At 37.8% G+C, this 19,613-nt stretch overlaps 3 protein-coding genes across 4 annotated transcripts in view; 1 reads left to right on the top strand and 2 right to left on the bottom strand.

Moving 5' to 3' along the window:
* Positions 1-4,685: 4,685 nt before the first annotated feature.
* Positions 4,686-5,917, bottom strand: LOC119661578. The gene is made up of 5 exons (XM_038070977.1): positions 5,815-5,917; positions 5,714-5,761; positions 5,532-5,612; positions 5,080-5,233; positions 4,686-5,013 (listed from the first exon to the last, which is right to left on the bottom strand). The coding sequence occupies exons 1-5, from the start codon at positions 5,860-5,862 to the stop codon at positions 4,820-4,822; spliced, it is 525 nt and encodes a 174-aa protein (XP_037926905.1). The 5' UTR covers positions 5,863-5,917; the 3' UTR covers positions 4,686-4,819.
* A 5,426-nt stretch (positions 5,918-11,343) lies between these two features.
* LOC119661135 overlaps positions 11,344-19,613 on the top strand; it is a 36,431-nt gene continuing 28,161 nt past the window's right edge. The window contains exons 1-3 of one of the 2 annotated variants that reach the window (XM_038070337.1): positions 11,344-11,863; positions 11,934-11,996; positions 12,060-12,194. In XM_038070337.1, the coding sequence (XP_037926265.1) occupies positions 11,794-11,863; positions 11,934-11,996; positions 12,060-12,194 (268 nt within the window). In that variant the 5' untranslated portion in view covers positions 11,344-11,793. Of the gene's footprint in view, positions 11,864-11,930; positions 11,997-12,059; positions 12,195-19,613 lie in introns of both variants that reach the window. The other variant, XM_038070336.1, reaches the window with a different exon arrangement.
* Positions 16,738-18,052, bottom strand: LOC119661137. Its single transcript, XM_038070339.1, has 5 exons — positions 17,988-18,052; positions 17,870-17,923; positions 17,731-17,811; positions 17,467-17,620; positions 16,738-17,408 (listed from the first exon to the last, which is right to left on the bottom strand). The coding sequence occupies exons 1-5, from the start codon at positions 18,033-18,035 to the stop codon at positions 17,215-17,217; spliced, it is 531 nt and encodes a 176-aa protein (XP_037926267.1). The 5' UTR covers positions 18,036-18,052; the 3' UTR covers positions 16,738-17,214.

Raw genomic sequence — 19,613 nt, 5'->3', positions numbered from 1 at the left:
CCATTCGACATCAACAACGATCTAAGGCAGGGGATGCCGTATCATACGTCCTCTTTAACCTGGCCCTCGAGAAACTGAACCGTGATGCTGAGGTAAATGCAAGAGGTACGATCCTCTTTAAGTCCACCCAACTACTGGCCTATGCTGACGATATCGACATCATGGGAAGAACCATCCGAGACGTACAAACTGCCTTCATCCAGATCGAGCAGGCGGCGATTGGTGCGAGATCTTGGGCTGCACATTAATGAAGGCAAGACAAAATTTATGGTGGCAACGTCAGCGCGAAAAACCAACCAACCAACAACATCAAACCGCACTGGTCAAACGGGAAGAATAAAGATAAGAGACTACAACTTTGAGACCTTTGATCATTTCTCCTATCTAAGTTCGAAAATCACAACCGATAATAGCTACGACGATGAAATCCGCCCACGGTCGTTGGCAGCTAACAGAGCCTATTTCAGCTTATGAAAACTGTTCTGCTCGAAACGTCTCACCATAGGGTCAAAGCTCTTACTGTAGAAGACTATAATCTTGCCAATCCTCATGTATTCCTCGGAGACTTGGGTTCTTAGCAAGAAGAATTGCGAACACTTGGCCGCGTTCAAGAGAAGAATCCTCCGAAGAATTTTTGGTCTCCTACATGAGGATGGACGATTCCGTAGCCTACATAACGACGAAATCTATTTCAGCTTGCAGACGCTTGAAACGTCTCACCATAGGGTCAAAACTCTTACTGTACAAGACTATGATCTTGCCAGTCCTCATGTATTCCTTGGAGACTTGGGTTCTTAGCAAGAAGAATTGCGAACTCTTGGCCGCGTTCGAGAAAAGAATCCTCCGAAGAATTTTTGGCCCCCTACATGAGGATGGACGATTCCGTAGCCTATATAACGACGAAATCTATGAGCGATACCATGACCGTCCTGCTGTGGATAAAATCCGGCTCAATCGGTTACGGTGGGCGGGTTACTTAATCCGTATGGATGAGGATGATCCAGCCCGGAAAGTTTATAAGGGCAATATCTATGGTATAAAAAGAAGACGAAGCAGACCCTGCCTGAGATGGAACGATGGCGTAGGTCAGGACGCCAGACAGCTTTTAGGAATATCGAATTGGTGGACCTCGGCGCAAAGCCAGGATGTCTGGAGTTCCTTATTGAGACAGGTCTAGACAGGATAGCGGTTGTTGCGCCGTTGATGATGATGAAGATTGAAGATGTCACGGAAGTATTTCGAGGAAGTTTGATATTTAAATAAGTCGCATTTGATCAAAAACTTACAGGATCATTTTCCTTTCCAACGTAATTCGAGTCCGAGTTACAGGTGTTCAGCTTGGCCATCACCTCATATTTTTGTTTGACTATCTTTATACAGGGTGTCCCGTTCACGATGGTGGAGATTTTACTGGTGGATAGTACCACTAGTTTAAGGAAATAGTTCCTTTGCAATCGGAAAAATATCTATTTATACGAAACTTTATGTAGTCCTCGAAAATGGTATCAAATCTGGAATTAAATTATGCGGGAGTAGAAAATTGTAGATTTGGTGGGCATGACACCCTTTTTGGCACTATTTACGAAAAATAATTCTGCAACGATAAAAGATAGAGTGATCATTCTATGGAACAATTTTCCTCCAACGAGTGATGCTATCGACCATTAAAAGTTCTAAGTTCTTGAATGGAACACCCTAAACTTTGGAGCTTAGTGCAGTTGCAGTGTTAAATTGTTATTTTACGGGATGTGAAAACATATGTCTCACCATTAAAAGGAAGGTCTTATATCTGTTTTATATAGCGTAAAAATAAATGTATTTCTGACATGAATTTGTACCGGTTTCGCTTTCATATTCCCCTAATCATTGTAGTGAAAATCACTAGCAATTGGAAATGTAATGCAGCTGAAATTCGTTTATGTTAATTATAGTGGACAACATGAATGTTTTCAAAAATCCAATATAAGATCCCCATGCTATCATCAAAAACTCCCCATGCTAACTCAAAAACTCTTTATGGCCTAGAATTAATGTCATCTAAAGGGTGACATGTGCTTCGATTCACCATTTTGCGGAATCAATACCAGTAAAGAAAATTTTGTAGTCAAATAATATTGTAAAATGATATTTATCTATCTACCTTAACATTAGAGATACAGTTCGACTGGAACAATTTAAAACATGTTAATTATAAGTCAAGCATAAACTATTTTAATGAGAATTTCATTTTGTTGTTTGAGGGGGAAAGCATTTTGCACTGAACGACTGCAACGTCACAATTTTATGTATCAGTATCTATTTCAATTTTTTTTAATAATCTATTCAACAAAAGTATTGTTTTATAATAGCTAAACTGTTTTGTAATGCATGCACTTGAGCCTAACATGCATTTCATCTTGGAGTGTTAGGAAATTGAGTGCAGGATTTTTTCTTAGCCTATTACTCGCTAGATCATAATATATCAAAATAGTTTTCTTTTATCTAAGAGTCTCGATAAAAACAGCAGGGGTACAGCGTCACCTTTAAATCCAATGTGGTCCGCCTTATGACCCGAGTGCCATCTAGCATTGGGAAAATATTCTTGATACACAAGTGGCACAAATCCTAGACAACGTGCCTGAGAATATTGCGAAGTACTAGGTGATATTGTCAGCCACATCCCAAAAAGATATCACAAAGGGCATCTCTTCTTTTTATGGACTTCCTAGCAACATTTTACAGACAGTGACAATCATATTAGGTGATCACTTTTCGGATACACCAGAGTCCAGTAAACAATCTGCGCAGTGACTAAAATCCAGGAAAAGCGACCGAACGCACCAATATCAGCCAAAACGGTGTTGGCTATCTTTTGGAATGCACATCGAATCTTTTTAAAATTTTGTGGATCACTTTCTCGAGGGCCAGGTTAAAGAGGACGCATGATTGGGCATCTCCTTGTTGATGACGAATGGTCTTGAGAGTGATTCTGCTGCTTTTATCTGGCCTTGCACATTGGTCAGGGTCAGCCTAGTTAGTCTTATCAATTTCATCGGGATACCGAATTCTCTCATGGTCGTGTACAGTTTTACCCTAGCTATGCAAGTTTTATCACTGCATAACATTTATCTTTTTCGAGTGCGCCTTTAGGTTCTCAGAGTTGTGAACATATTTGGTGTCATCTTGATTGCTACCTTAGGAGCTCTCTTGAGGACGCTATTCAAGCCACGAGCCTTGGACAATGGGAAGGTTGGCGCTACTTACATTTTGTGGGAAAGCGTTCGCCACTATCTTGTGTAGCAGGTTAGGTTACACTTATTGACATGAGATTTGGTGGAAAGTTTCGAAGTATGAATCACCATGAATGCATCGAATGACATTGTTCTAGGATAAGTTCAAAAGTCCCCATACACCAAAATGGGGGTGTAAATTTTTTTCAGCAAATATAGGCATGTGAGGTATCAAATGTAAGTATTCAATTGATACTTTCCGAATCAGGTTTTAGTTTTGACATCAAAGGCAAGATAAGGGTGAGTGAGAGGTTTACAAAGTGGTCATTTATTTCAAAAACCCATTCTCAGCAGCTACCCAGCCAAAAAAATCTAGTAAAAAAAATCTGTTAGTATCATTCTAATGGGGCACAATAGTTCTTCAAGGACGCGGTGCGACTTTCCCTTAACAAAATAATAATCATTCTAATGCTGGATGCTTTACCGCACATATGTCGTAGGTGTTGTATCTGTCCTAACCCCTCTTTATTATTTTTTTTCTGTGAGTGTTCAACATTCTTCAGCCAATGTTTGATTGATACTCCCGGCCTACTGTTTTATTTATGTTATCGTAACATTTCGGCCTAAACTAACTTAAACAAACAACACTTTCTATATAATCATTTTCTTTTCCATATTTTGATGGAGTTAATCCCACTTATGACTTAAAAAAACACATCTTTTATTGCATTTTTTTAAAGCATATTTATCTGAGAATACGTCCATAAAATTTCAAGTCAATCCGACTAAAATTGACTGAGATATGATCGTTGAAAAAGAAAATTCCGTGCCGTAAACGACTTGAAGTAAAAACTTTAAACGCGTTTTTCTACAAATAACATGTTTGAAAACGATGGCCAAAATTATTGCAAAACTACTAAACCGAACTTTTTGAAAATTGACAGGCTTATTCAATACATAAAAATTTAGTGTTCAATCTTTCGATTTTTCTTCCGGTAAAACATGGCAGTTTTATAGTCCAAAAACGACCGTTTTTTAGTGAAAAATCGAACCATTAGTTTTAATAGTCTGCCATTTTGTGAAAAATATATATTCTTTCAAACCCTTCGATCAAACACTAGGCACTGCTTCCATTTCTACAATTTATCATTATCGTGGGTGCTGCTATTTATGATTTTTATTGGATTATCAGAGGACTTCCAGCCATCTGTGCGTTTTTTGGTAATGCAGTATATTAAAGTGAAATCATTTTGATGGTGAAGCTTCCATCATCTATACAACTCCTTTATGTGCTTATTTATGTTTCGTTGAATTTTTTAGCATGAATTTTATATGGGAATCCCATTTGGTACTTGGAGGATTATAAGAGGAAAGCAATACGGTGTTATATGAAGGACAGAATTCATTTTCGAACTTAGGTTTTATCGTTGACTAAATACATATACATATATATCAATAATACATTAAGGAAGACGCTTTTCTGATTGAGTCGCTTTATTGAATATTACGCGTTAAATATGGAATTTCTTTTAAGATTGATTTTTAATATCAACAGCTAATCAATAGTTTCAACAAACCATTTTTCTTACTTATTCATTTCATTATACGTCTCAAGCATTAGTTGTAAAATGTCGATCGGGGCATCTCTTATAGTATTTTCTTGCCAACTCACAAGCTTCACTGGATTTCCACTTTTCACTTGGACAATCAACAAACATTTGCGCAATTGTACATTCCATAATTAAAGCTGGGAATGTATCGCAACCATCAATTTGGTGATCTTTATCTTCCATTCTTCGTTTAACTGAAAATAGTATATAATTGAATAAATTCAAATGAATTCAAAACAATTAGGAGAAGGATGAAGTACCTAAGGAGTAACACATTTCGAAATTGTTTATTGCAATCGGAATGTAATCAGGATCAGCTTTCAACTCAATCTCAAAAAAAGTCCTGATATTCGTTGCATTCGGACCGTCATTTTGAATAATGTCCGTCGAATTAAAAATGCACTCTGTGAAACACTCAAACGTAAAATTTGGAATTAATCATTAGAGTTTTCAGCAGGTGAATAAATATACATAGAGATAAGATAAGAGATAAGAGATAAGTGCAGATTTTACAACAAACACTCTTGGTCCAATTTTCCGCGATTTTTGTATTGGCCCAATTATTTTTCATACTTGCGGAATGTGATTTCATTACTGTAACTTTGAAATCACTTAGAGCATATCTAATTCATGATATGTAGTATATATTAGCAGCAAAATGATTAATGTGAAAACTCCCGCTCGGACTTGGATATGTGCGTAAATAACTTACTACAGCACTAGGGGCTCCTGCACACTTGTCCTCAACATTCGATTCACTCCATTTCACGGGCTCACAACATTCTCTGGGTGCCTTTGGAATAGAAACAAAGATATATAAATATAATATCTAATATTTAAAATAAGTGGAGTACCTATCTGGTTGGATTAACAATTTTTTGCTATTGTACTTACAAATTTTGGTGGAGGTTTAGAACAGTGATCCTCGGCAAACACTGCAACCTGGAATTTTAAAATTTTTCCATTAGCTCCCTTTTTTATTTGTATGATCTTACCAGAAATAGGAATAAACAGCCACGGAAATAGGTAGTTAACAATGGCATATTCACTCTATTGGCGGATAAGTTGACACTGACTCTGGAAATTTCCAAAATGTATCATATAAAGGCCTAGGCCAATTTTATTTTGATCTGCCCACTTTAATCAATTATTGTATTTGAATAATTCCATTAAAAGTTAAATGGATCAGCCTTGTGGAAACCTTATATTTATAGATAGTTGGATACGATACATTGTTGAAAAGAAATTAGTTATAGATGGTTTAACAATATAATGCAATACAGTAAAGCAAAGTCAGATTCACTGAATTTGAGGAAAAGTAAACAAATTCTTACAATCCAGTTATGCGTTTTGTTAGTTTAAACGAAAATGCAGACCGGAAGTACAGCATTTCAGGAGAGAAGGTTTTTTATTATTTTATGTAACAGCATTTGGAGAGAAATGTGTTGGATATTTCTTGCCATTATAGCTGATGTGACATAGTTGCTGTGATGATAGAGGCGCTGAAGATGTTTAAAATGTACTTTTGCGTTGCCTTTTGGCAACCCTTAATAGCAGAGCTATACAACAACCTGAAAATGGGGCGAAATTTAATCATTCAAGTCTTCTAGCACCATCAGCAATTATATCTCCAAAGAAGTACCTGGTCAAACGTGCTTGTTTGCTTTTTTGCTAGTAACTTTTGGAAGGTGCGTCTGATCTTTTGGCACTTCTTCGTTTCGCTGCTAACTGGTATTTGGCCTCATATGCTCAGGATTAGTTTATCAACTTCCTGCACTTTTGCTAATTTATTTTTTAAGTTACCGACGTGGCATTCATTTTCATTATCGTTTCAGTTAGCAGCAATGAATAAAAAATCAATTGCACGTGCTCTATTTTATTTGATACTGTCCTTTGGGGCAACGCTAAATCCAACAGCCTATAACTTAGTTATTAGAACAACAGCCTCAATGTTCTCAGTTTTTATTAGCTTTTGAAATAAGTAAGAAATTTGTTTGGTTACGCTCAAGAAAAGCAAATTGGTTATGAGTATTGTGTATAGAAAACATGAAAAAAAATCTAGCAAAAACAAAAGGCAAAGACGGCTTTCCAGTTTCGTACTAGGACAGAGGCACTTGTGAGATGCTGCCTCCCCTGTGCCAGGGCAGAGCAGCGTGACCCAAGCGGTTTGCAGATGAGCTCACTTTATGTCATTCGCAGAAGATGGCATGACTGCGAATTCTATTGAGCGTAAATCTGTCAATATTTTGAGCCAAAGCCTGGTCAGATCCGAAAATACTTTGTTTGAGGATTGAGAAGTCCTAAGTCTGCATCCATTTGATGTCGGATCGGATCAAATGACGAGTTTTCTCTGCCCTGGTACGAAACCGTGGAGCCGTCTTCGCTTTTTATTTTTGAAGTTTGGGTTGCTAAACCCAAACGAGGGGTCCATTTGGTGTAGTCTGACATCAAGTGGATGTGAACTGAAGATCCCTCAATCCTAAAACAAAATAAAAAATCTAGTGTTCAAAAAAAAAAAAGAATTATATTTAATTTGAGTTTGAAGTTTTTTAGAAAACAATATACCCATTTTGTGAATATGGCTGTTGTACAGGAACTTGAAATGAAATGAGGTCCAAAAAGGGAATAGGGTAGGAACAGATGTGCGCACGCGACAACACTCGTATTGGAAAGTTAATCTGCTTCGTGGACCGTGGAAGCACTGACATCTACATTCCTTAGCTATCCTTACAAATAATCATCATCAATCTTAGCCAAATGCTTACATTCACGCCATCCCTAAAATATATGCTTCTATCCAATCTGTCGTTCTGGGCCGATACTTTCGTCAGTCCTGCTGAATGACATATCTCCTTATTAAAATCGATTTAACGTCTGTCGGTCCACCTGCCTCTCTATATTTGACACAAACAATTAAAGGATTGCACTGGGAATGACACGAAAGGACAGATTGGGTAACACCAACTGGGAACGATACAGCGCGACACAACAAAATATTCCCTAGTGTGTTTGCAAGTTACGCATAAAAAGAAAGATTGCCTTGAAAGATAGTTTTCCTTTTTATTGGCTAAAAGTATCTAATCTATACAAATACGTATTTCGGGGACCAACTGTCCCCTTTTTCAGTGTTTTATCTTTATAAGATAATTTTCCTTTTTATTGGCTAAAAGTATCTATTCTGCACAAATACGTATTTCAGGGACCAGCTGTCTCCTTCTTCAGTGATTTATGAAGATAGTGTAAGTCTCAGACATGAGGCAGACATTAGTCAGTCAAATGTCTGACGGGCAGACAAATATCTGTCTGTGTCAGACAAATACCTTTTTCTCGGTGGAAGGTGGAAAGCTTCAAAAGCTACCGTTGGCTCCTAAAAGACGGTTATATAGGACTCTCACTCACTAAAACCACCTCCTTCTCCTTCCATTCTCCCCACGGGACTGCCATATGGTATAATATATGTCGCGGAGTTGGATCAGAAAGAGAAATATCTGATACAGAGAAAGTCGGTTTCTGTATCAGACAAACGGTTGGGTCAGTCCCTGATGTCTGAAATGGTTATTTATTCGAGACAAACATTTTTCTACCACAGGCACGAACATTTGTCTGTACTGAAGCCTGGACCAGGCAGAGATGTTTGTCTGCCTGCTATCTGAAGTAGTAATGTTCTGCCCTGACGTATCGTTTCCAGCGGGCGTGAGTCAATCTGTCGTGTTGTGCCGTTCCCAGTGGGCGTTAGCAAAACTGTCGCGTTCCTTAAGTAGTTAGGTGCCCCAATGTCATATAAACTTCTGAATACAACAGGCCAGGTTCTTGAGCAGGTAATCTATAAGCGGCAAGTTATCGATAGCAGAAAGTCATAACGACCGTTTGACCTCTAGAAAGGGTCATCCATTGACGCGATTAAAATGATTTATAATCTAGCCAGGTGAGTTTTAACATAAAAAATGCGTTCAACTTTGGGAGGTGGATTCGCTCACTTCGGTACAAGCGCCAAACTGTATCTTAAGTATATCTTGCAAAAGCGAAAGCTACTCTACGATTTGGAAAAAGGATCGGAGCCAATATAATATAACTACTGATGTTCCGCAAAGGTCTGTTTTCGATCTTCTGCTGTGGTACATAATGCATGATGGCTGTTTACGACACCCAGTACATAGGCAAGCCGTTTTCGTCAAATTCGCAGATGACGTCGGAGTGGTCATAATGTCCTGTCACCTCGACAAAGGCAAATTTATGCGGTCGATATTAAAGTCAAGATTTCGGGCTGGAGCTGGTTGAAGATCAAATTGAGATTTGAAGGACTCCAATTTTGAATCGGTGGTTAAGTCATTCGCTCTCAGTCACCACTGAAATACTTCAGAGTGACTTTCGACTCGAAGCTACTGTTAGCTTAACATTAGTAAAGATGTTACTAAATATAGGTGGTCCGAAACACAGGCGGCGACCACTTCTATTACGAGTCGTCAGCCTAATTCCATATACAAGAATTGGAGTCAGCTGAGTTGTATGTGCGGCACCACCACTCAATATTGTGGAAAATCGCAGACAGCTTCATACATATCGGTTGAATGCGCTCCGAACATGCTGCGCATACTGCGCATATGAGACAATATACGTAATTCTAGATATAATTGATCCCTGTATATATTCTAGCCAATGAGGTGCGCTGCTTGTATGGAAAGTAACAAGCAAATACAAATTAACCAATTGAGCCAGCTAGATAACTATCTGCATGGCAAGAAGCATGATATTAGGTGAAGATAGTCGGTGGACACTCAGGCTTATCTCAGACATATGTAAGTACATGGAGTAAGTGAAGTCATGGTGAGATTAGCTAGGATTTCACGTAGTTCTTAAATTGGCACGGCGGGGATAGAAAATACCTTAGCAAATTCGGCTTGGATTAATCCCTTGATTGCTCTACGTGCAAAGATGCATCCGAAGATGGTGAACATCCAAGGTTTGAAAGTTTCAACGAAACTTCGAGACTGTCCCGGGGTACTATTTAACGATGGAAAATGTGGTAAGCTATTCGCGAAAATGTAACGGAAGCTGAACAGAGCAACAACAGTGAAATTACCGCAAATAATTCTGCTGCAAGCAGCAGCAACTAATGCTACTAGGAAGAATCACTAACGACTGAGCGCAGTCGCGTGAAGCAATACAAGAACGGTGGTCCCGTGGGGAAACTGGAGAAAACATTCCAGGTTGGAGTCCAGCATGCGTATTTTCGATTACGGTTGAGTATCCAAGATGGATTTCATCCGCAAAAAAGGGCAGAAAGACCAACTGGCTTGTTTTAATAAGATTTTGTTGACAGGATACCTCAGTATCAATATTTTGCCCTGTTTCTATCTCAAAGGGAAGGAGAGTTGTAAGCAATAACAAAACAAGTCGGAAACCGAAAATTCGGCGCTTCAGGTATGAAAGGTTCTGTTGATTTTTTATGTAAGAATATTTGGGTACACGATGGTTCCATTTATATTTAACTCACACCTAGGATGAACTTAAGGCGGGTTCGCAGTAAATTTTCAAAGTATAATGATATATTATTATTAACTTTTTTGAGCAGATATCGTAACGGGGAGTATTTTGAGGCCTAGAGACGATGTGCACAGAGCAGGGGGTACCTACCTCAAAAATACTGATCCAGACTTTTCATTTGGTATTCCACATGACTATATTCGATGAAAAAAATTGTTCATCCAATCTTTTGGATGAATAAGGGTCAGCGTCTTAATTTCAATGTACAGCAATGTTTCCCAATGCATGTATGGGATTCACAGTACCTACCTTTCCACCAAGTTCCGTATCACTAAGAGTAACCGCTTCTGAAGAAATGGGTGTGACACAGACAGACGGTAAATCGATTTTAATAATCATTACCGAGGGCTCATCATGATAAAGTTGAAATGAACACACAGAGACACGTAAAATAATCATAAGACCTGAATTGTACTTGCAAATCTTACCTCAAAGCTCTGAATCACCAAAGTGCCTGGAAAAGAATTTAAGAATAATGCATAAGGTACAATAAAGAGTAGAGCAGAAAATATTCAAGAAGCTATTTAATAAAATGATAAATAGTCATGATGCTGGAAATAAAGAAATAGAGAGCCTGGAATTGGAGCGGATTCCGTCAAAGGAACGCCATGACTTGAAATTAATTTTGGCATTGCAAGCGGAGAGTGATAAAAGCGAATTGTTACACTCTATGGGGAAATGCGTGATATAATTTTTCATGAAAACAATTCGGATTTCTTTTTAAATTATATTTTCTATAGTTCGGTCTTTTGATAAGTTCAAACCAGTGTTTATGAAACATGATAGTGGCAAACATTTAACAATAATAAAATAATTAAAATGGAAAGTGACTCATAAGTTTCTAGTTTGACCGATAAAAAACCAATGAAATAGGTTTTATGAGACTTTTGTCGTAAGAAGTTGCTGCTGTATCTTATTTACTGCACTTGTACACATATTGTCCGTTGCATGTGGTTTTACACTGTTCGTTTCGATTGTAATTGATTCTTGTCATATTTGGAAGTAGTTTTGAACTAACTTTAGTGATGTGAGGTGCAACTGAAAACGGACTTTCCATTTTGAAATATTTATATGAATAAGTAATCAGAAAGAGTTTAGTAAATTAGTTTCATTCTATAAACTGAATGGTATCGTGATTTTTGTTACTTATTTGGATTTTTTACGATACTCGAAAAGTGCTAATTCATAGTAGTCATTTCTTTTTTATTTGGACTAGAAGCAGATAGCGTTCACTTTTACATATTAGCGAATAAAAGTGCATTTAAATCAATATTTCAAACAGTTCTGAATTTGTGCCAAATTTTTATTGTTTAAAATTTACTTTGGGTGAATTATTATACCATTGAACAGTGAATATCAAACACTAAACATCTCGTACATCCCTTGTGAAAATTATTTTCTGAGTTAGAACTCCCTTTGTGCTTAGAAAAATGAACTTTGTGTTAAAAAATACAATGACTGGTATATTCTGCATTTTTATCGTGCATTGGATAATCTGTGGTAAGAAATGTCTAAGATTGTAAAATTTTGGCAAGTACATTAACACCAAAGTATTACTTCCCCAAAGAAGCGGAGATCAATGTGCCTAGTATAAATAATGACATTTTTCTGGATTCAACAAAAACTGACAAAGGTAAAGTTATGAGTTGTAAATACAGGTTAAACATTATAAAAATTGTCAATAAATGTTTTCTAGACACACAACACGGCTGTTTAACAGACTGCGTGACGGTTAGTAACGACGCTGACATGCTTGGTATGAGAAAAATTGTAGATTCAAAAACAAGAAGGAAACGAGACACGAGAAGATTTATTCGATCCCCGCAATCTGGTATGTATAGTAATGCAAATCCAATGTTCTCATTTTTCAATATCCTTCTTGGAAATTAAAAGTTGCAAATTTTCAGCAGCCTTTTCCATGCCTCCTTTTTATTTTTTTTGGATTATAGAGCATCCGTATATTTTCATTTTATCTCTTGTTTTTCTTTGTTTCCTCTTCCTTTTCTTTTTAATACTGTGAAAGTGATAAGCATACTGCAGCGAAACATGCACAAGGACGAAGATAAACATTTATGATCAGGATATGAACCATCGAACCCTCTATTAGTGATTGTGTTGAATTTGTTTTTTTGATGGTTTGAATGGACACAATTAAAAAAAAATTAGAAGTTTAGTGCAAAAAGGAGAAGAAAGTGCCCGTCTACATTTTAAACGGCAGAGAAACAACTTAACGTTGATAACTGGGAAGTTTACATTGTTAAATAAATTTCAACATTGTGCAGCAAATTACTTGCCATATGGGGTGATGACTTCTCTTGTAGGTTGGGAGGTAAGAGTTCATTGGATTTACAACAACCTAACATTTTCGCATCTTTTTACCATAAAAGTGATACTCATAACTCTAGGGATGAAATTTATGCAGGCCCCTCAGCTATTTTGTTAAGTCTGTATTCCGAGCCTCCGAGAAACTTTCGAATTTGATGAGAATTATCCCCTCCTCTCCGTAGGTCTGAGCAAGAGAAAAGTATACCACATACCTTAATGAGTTCGGCATCATCCTTCCTGGGCCATTCTATCACATTATGTTTTGAAACAAGTATACTGCAGGAGCTGTTTAAAATTGAATGTCACGCTTATCACCACTCCCCGATATTTTTTATCTTCAAAGTGAATAAAATAAAAATTTTCTTGGCGATAATTTTTTTTGTTTATTTTATCTTCATATGAGTACAACCCGACATACTCAAGATGTTTTGTATTCACGGAGAATTCTATCTTTGGCATTATTCACTATCATGGTTTGTTGTTGGTTTATTATAATAAAACCTAGGCACCCTAGTTCGCTGGTGCTCTTCTAATGGTTTAGCGCTCAACGTCATAAAGTATCACTTTATGTGTTACTTGTGCAAGTCCTTACCCACACTTTTAACGAATATTCTTTATCAAATCAGAACTACACTCAAAACAGTCATTTTCAACGATAAGCCCCGCTTTGACATACATTGCCTCGAAGTGACCTTATACAAAGTCGGGCCTTATACATATTACGTTCCCCCTCCGATTTTCACTGCATTCAACCCGCTTGACCCTCGTCAGAAGTATCCTCGAATACTGCTCCCTGGCCTGGTCACCCTCGCTTAGCTGTGAAAAAATGATGAAAAAAATTATGAAGGTGCTTCTTTACGGTGTTCAGGCCTCAAAATACTCTCCATATCGATATCTGCTCAAATTAAGTTAATATAAGTATATATATTAGTAATATACTATATTTTTAGGGAAGCTGACTAGAAATAGCACTGAAACACATTTTTTCCCCAGCATTTTGGAAATTTCCTGATCCCATGTCACCAAAAAGGTAATGGCTGAGTCGTTAACCGATTCTGCACAAAGGGTTCAACCTCTTCATCGAGATTGAACCTTCGACCTCCAAAAAATGTTCCCATGCGGCGATCGTATACATTCATATATGGGCGTTCATAATCTCGGACGGTTCACATGTTTTACACAAAGCCTTAAGGGGGGTAAACACAAAACCTTATTAAAATCGGTTTACTGGCTCTCTGTCTGTCTGTCTTCTTTTTTATGGATGGAGGTGGAAAGCCTACAAAGACACTGCCGCGCCAGATTGCAGCAGCGTGTGGGATTCTCATGCACTAAAACTTTCTCCTTTTTCCTTCCCCGCGGGACCGTCGCAAAGCATTACTTCGCAGGGTGGACTGCGTTTTAAGCGACCAAGCCTTCCGTTCTTCGCGTCCTCCTTGCGCGCTCCGCTCTTCCAAGTTCCTCCTGTATTCTTTTGATTACGGAATTCACCGCACACCAGTTTCCCTTCGATTTCAACATTTCCCCGACGATGTTCTGCGGGCATAAGTTGGTTTTCAAAGACCAGACTCCTCCTTTCTGAGAAAAATCGTGGACAGTGGAACATAACATGCTCCTGGTCCTCAGGTGTGCAACCACATTCAGGACACAAGGGAGAATCATTCAGCCTGAATTGGTGCAGGTACTTTCTGTAACCACCATGTCCTGACAGCAATTGTGTCAGATGGTAGTTAATCTCGCCGTGTCGTCGCTGGATCCACTTCTCAATACGGGGAATCAAAGTGTGGGTCCGGCGACCCCTCTGCGAGTCGTCCCACCGTTTCTGCCTCTTCTCCAGCGGTTCTCGCCTTGCCGCCTTTCGGTATTCTGCATCCTTTTCAGGAGGATTCATTTTTCTTGTCTGTTTCCGGCCACAAGTAATCTGCGACTGTATCTTGCCCAATGTTAGGCATCATCCGCGCCAATGATACGCAGGCATTTGCCGCTTTCTCACAGGCATAGTCCAGGTGTCCCTTGAAATTGATTTTAGCGTCAATCATCACCTCCAGGTATTTGATAACCGATTTCGAAGTGATGACGTGACCACCAACACGAATATTAACCGTATTCCTCTTCCTACGATTGATAATCAAGACCGCCTCCGTCTTTTGCTCCGCAAGGTCAAGCTGAACCATCTCCTGCCACGCTCTTATGGCGTCTGTCTGTCTATCTGTCTGTCCGTCACACTCATTTTTCTCGGAGACAGTTATAGCGATTGACACCAAATTTGGTAGAAAGATGGGAATTGTGAACGCTCACACATACAGTGTATATTACTATATTTTTTTTATAATTGGCTGGAGACCCCCATTAAGTTCATCCTACTACCACGAAATTTTGCAATGATGTAGGTTTAGAAGTTAAGAACAACAATGTTTTTAAAGTTGAAAGTTGTCTATTTCATATGAATTTACGATACTGAATGTCAGTATCATGTTAAAATGAATGGTCTAACTTATTAAAATCGTACACACTATGACTTACGCGAATGGAATCGTCATGTAATTAAGTATTCTCAAATGTGAAATATATAAAACTTTTCAAAACTGAAGCTCCAAGCTTCACGTTTCCGACTTGTTTTTAATATCGCAACAGAAGACATTCACAGCTTCATCACCTACCGTCATAATTATAGCTCCCGTTGTTTCAACACGGTTCTCAATTGGATACCATGTGTTGATGCTCCATCTAATGGCAAAAGGCCAAGTCGCGTTGCTTGATGGTCAACCCCCCCCCCCCCCCCTTGAAACCCTTGCAGCTTACACGAGTTGCTACTTCCATTTATCCTGAACTACTGGGAATCTGCGATCTGCCCAGTAAGTGGAAGACCGATAGATATAATAATCAAGATTCCTGGGGAGTATTTGTAGGCTTTCTGTGGGCACGAAAATAATAGTTAATGTTATCTTAGAACGAATCAAACATCTATAAAGCTTGATTGTCAGAAAGTAAGCTGATCTCCGGTCTAGATCCTTCTATACCGACCACATTAATATCCTGCAAATCATTTTGGCACAATGTGCAGGAGTTATATACTGTTCCATGGGGAATGCTCACCGCAAGAAAATGCATTCCGGAGAAACTAATACTTGTGATCAAAGCGATATATGACGGGGCAAAATCTCATATGCTACACTCAGGGCCATAGAGAGGAAATCTGGGTCCGGGGTGAAAATTATCTGGGTCCATATTATTCATTTTTGTATTGAAATTTCTATTGCGGGCCCCTGATAAAAGTCTCGGTCCTGAAGAAATCCCCCTTTTGCACCCTATCTCGTTAGACCTGGCTGTATCGAGGTAAAACCTCAAACGAATCGGAAGTCCAAAGTTGCATTTTGTCACAAATGCCTTTTCTCTTGCGAAAATGAATACTAACAAAAGCAAGATTTTCAAGCCGACTGATCTCACATTATTTTAATGAACAGGCTCAAGTTTCCATAAATTCATGTTCACGTTGTGCTTTCAAAGTGCTCTTGCCTCACGTTATGAAACGAAAAACGTTATCTACGGCAGGTGGATTGATGAGAAGGCGGAAGTGGCCATAGATAAGTGACACATTAAGAAATTGCGACAATTCCATTTCGGACTAGGCGATCCAATCGAATCCCTCATCCCAGGATGGTCGACGAGTGGGTCGGCGTTACATGCTGCAGAGCAGTGAAGGAGGAATACAAGGCTCTCAGAATGGCGGGGCCATGGCGAAAAGATATGGTTGACTATTGTTCACATATGGGTTTATGGCAACCTTTCGTTACAGTATAAATTTATTGCATTTTAATGCGTAATGGAGGGTCAATTTCACATTAAACTGGATAATCTTCTATATTAAGACTGTCCTATGGAAGTTTGTTTTTTGCTTCTGTTTTTTTTAAGTCTGGCTACTGGACAGTCAATTCAATAGATCAAACGGATCTTGAAAAGAAAAATCAACTTTTTTCCAAGATCCTTACATAAAATAAATTATAATACTTTTGATTTATTTTCCGACTTTAATTGTAATATAAAGCTTGTCAAATGAAGCTCACTTCTTGTTCCTATGCTAACTGAAATGGACTTCATCCAATACTGTACTCTTCAGAAGAATTGTAAAAATGGCTGTTAAAAATAGTGCACAATTGAATACCTACAAATAAAATCGTCATATAAGGTAATCCCAAAACCATTCATATCTCATGGGTCTAGCTACCGATTCCGAAGTAATCATACTTATGGCTTTTAAAAAGCACCCTAAGGTATAATTTATTTTAACAAGCTTCCATTTCACTTTTCTTATCAATTATTTTCTTTCTTGAACAATTGAAGACACTCGGTGGTAAATTGAAGTCATATTGTATCGTTTTTGTAAATTTAAAAAATGGTAATGCAAATGTGCAGTTTCTATTTTAAAATATATGGTATTACATGTTTATTTATATTTTTAATTCACTGAAAATATTTGAAAGTGATCTTCTCCGGTCAAATTTCACATTTAAGATAGTTTTAATTTCCACTTAATTGTTCATGGGAAAATTTAAAACGGGACATTTCTTCAGGTAAGCCTTAGCTGAATCGCACAATTGATTACTTTTCCACTTATTGGCTGGACAATTGACAAATATTTGCGTATCCGTACATTCAGACACTAGAGACGGCAAAACACTACATCCACCAACTTTTTCATCTTTGTTTTTCATTTTTTGTGTTACTACGAAGATATACTATAAATAATTGATATTTCTAAGGAAAAGTTAAATTATTCTTACCAAATGTATAACACGTCTGAACAGCATTCATTGCAATCGGAATGTATTCGGGGTCAGGTTGTAATTCGACATCAAAACGAGCTTTCAAATTGGCTGTGTTCACCTGTCCATTTTGAATAATTTGGGTCTCATTGAACACGCACTCCAATAGGCACTGAAACACAATTCTCATATTAATCCATAGATTTTGAAAATCACAAAAAGGATAAGAAAACGATATTTTCTGTAATACAACTGCAAAGAACTTCTTTTTTGTCAACATACAAAAATATTGTCGATTTTTGCACATTTGTTTTGGGCATTCCCTTCCTTGAGCTTGGGGGGTTGACAACAGTCTTTAGATGCCTGAAAAATTTAAATAATACTAATTTTTTAATCGTTATTAAAAAAGGATTCGATTTACCTTTTCTAACTCTGGCGGAATCTTAGAACACTCGTTCTGAGCGAGAACATACACCTGTAATTTATGTATTTTAAATTTATTTACTGTCCTTATGAGAGATCCATGCACTATCTTTTACCATTGATGCCAGGAGGTATCCAATGCACAGAATAAAATGTCGAGCCATTGTTGAGTCAATCACGGTTTCTATAAAACTGTGTGATATGATTTTTCAACCAATTCTTTTTATAATAAAACTCAACATTAGTTTTTGTTTCAGTTTCAGCATTCATAATTATGACTAACATAATAATTTCGTTTGGATGGTCACCGAGGCATTGTAGTGTAAAGTGAACGTTTTTAACTCCACCATTGTTTTTTAATTCTGGATTGCTTTAGTTCTTAGTTCCTTTACAATCTATTCGACCATTCTTCGATTAAATTATTTGTTAATCGAATGCCGTGAATCAAATTATGAAATAAAGGCGCGTGTTGTATGTTGTAATTGTTCAATAATATACTACTGTAAAGTCGTTTGCAATCACTAACTAGATAATTCAGTCTGGCAATGGAAATGTTTCAATTTTCAAACTCTGTTTTAGAAGTTAACATACTTTTTGTTACGGTGTTAATTGACTCCCTGATGCTAGTGTATTTTTATAATGGCCCTGGATAGCTGCAGGTGACCACCACGTGCGATTTTCATGCAGATGAACTATATACTTGTTTTTTTGTTCCTACCATATCTGCTCCTTCCACATATGATGCTACAATCCAATTTGGACTTTGGTCTCCTTGATGTATCGCTTCTATCGGCCATGAGGTAGTGATTTTGTCCTCCTTTTCCGCTAAGTGTTCTTTTTAAGGTTTTGTGTAAACACAAAACCTTATTAAAATCGGTTTACTGTCTGTCTGTCAGTCTGTCTGTCCGTCACACGCATTTTTCTCGGAGACGGTTATAGCGATTGACACCAAATTTGGTAGAAAGGGGGAACTGTGAACGCTCACGCATACAGTGAATTACATCCTTTTACGTCGAATTTAAGGGGGGGGTCCCCATACATGCAAAAGGGGGGTGTAAAATTTTTTTTCATCAAATATAGTCATGTGGGGTATCAAATTAAAGGTCTCGATTAGCACTTTTCAAAGCCGATCTTAGTTTTGACATTCGTTGGAAGGGTGGGGAGCGCGGGGGGTTGAAAGTGATCACTTCTTTAAGGGGGCCATTCTCAGAAACTACTGAACCGAAAAATCTGAAAAAAATCAGAAGGCTGCCACTATATGGTGCCTGGGCTCCGAAATACCTTCCATGCCGATATCTGTTTAAATAAAGTTAATAATAGTACATATTACAATTTTTTGTAATTGGTTAGAAACCCCACTGAAGTTCATCCTAGTACCATGAAATTTTGCAGTGATATAGGCTATAATATAGAGCATGATCTTACCAAGTTTGGTGGAAATTGCACTATTACTAACAAAGTTATAATACCTCAAATTTGTTGCTTCTTTGAAAATTGAAGACTATGAATGTCAATATCACCCGAAAGTGGATACTCTCACATAATATATGGATATATTACGTGCTACGTACTAAGAAATACACAAAACCTTTCGTACCTGAAGCGTCCAGCTTCCAGTTTCCCGACTTGTTTTAGTTCTTGTCCCGTTTCGTAAGAGGGTCAACTCGACAAGATCAAGTTTCCCACTCTTCTCGGTCGTAGGCCCCTATGAAAGGTGATTCAGTGCCATGCAAAACCAAAGG

Source organism: Hermetia illucens, chromosome 1, assembly GCF_905115235.1.
Source record: "Hermetia illucens chromosome 1, iHerIll2.2.curated.20191125, whole genome shotgun sequence".
NCBI lineage: Eukaryota > Metazoa > Arthropoda > Insecta > Diptera > Stratiomyidae > Hermetia > Hermetia illucens.
This window is presented reverse-complemented; position numbering and strand designations above follow the sequence as displayed.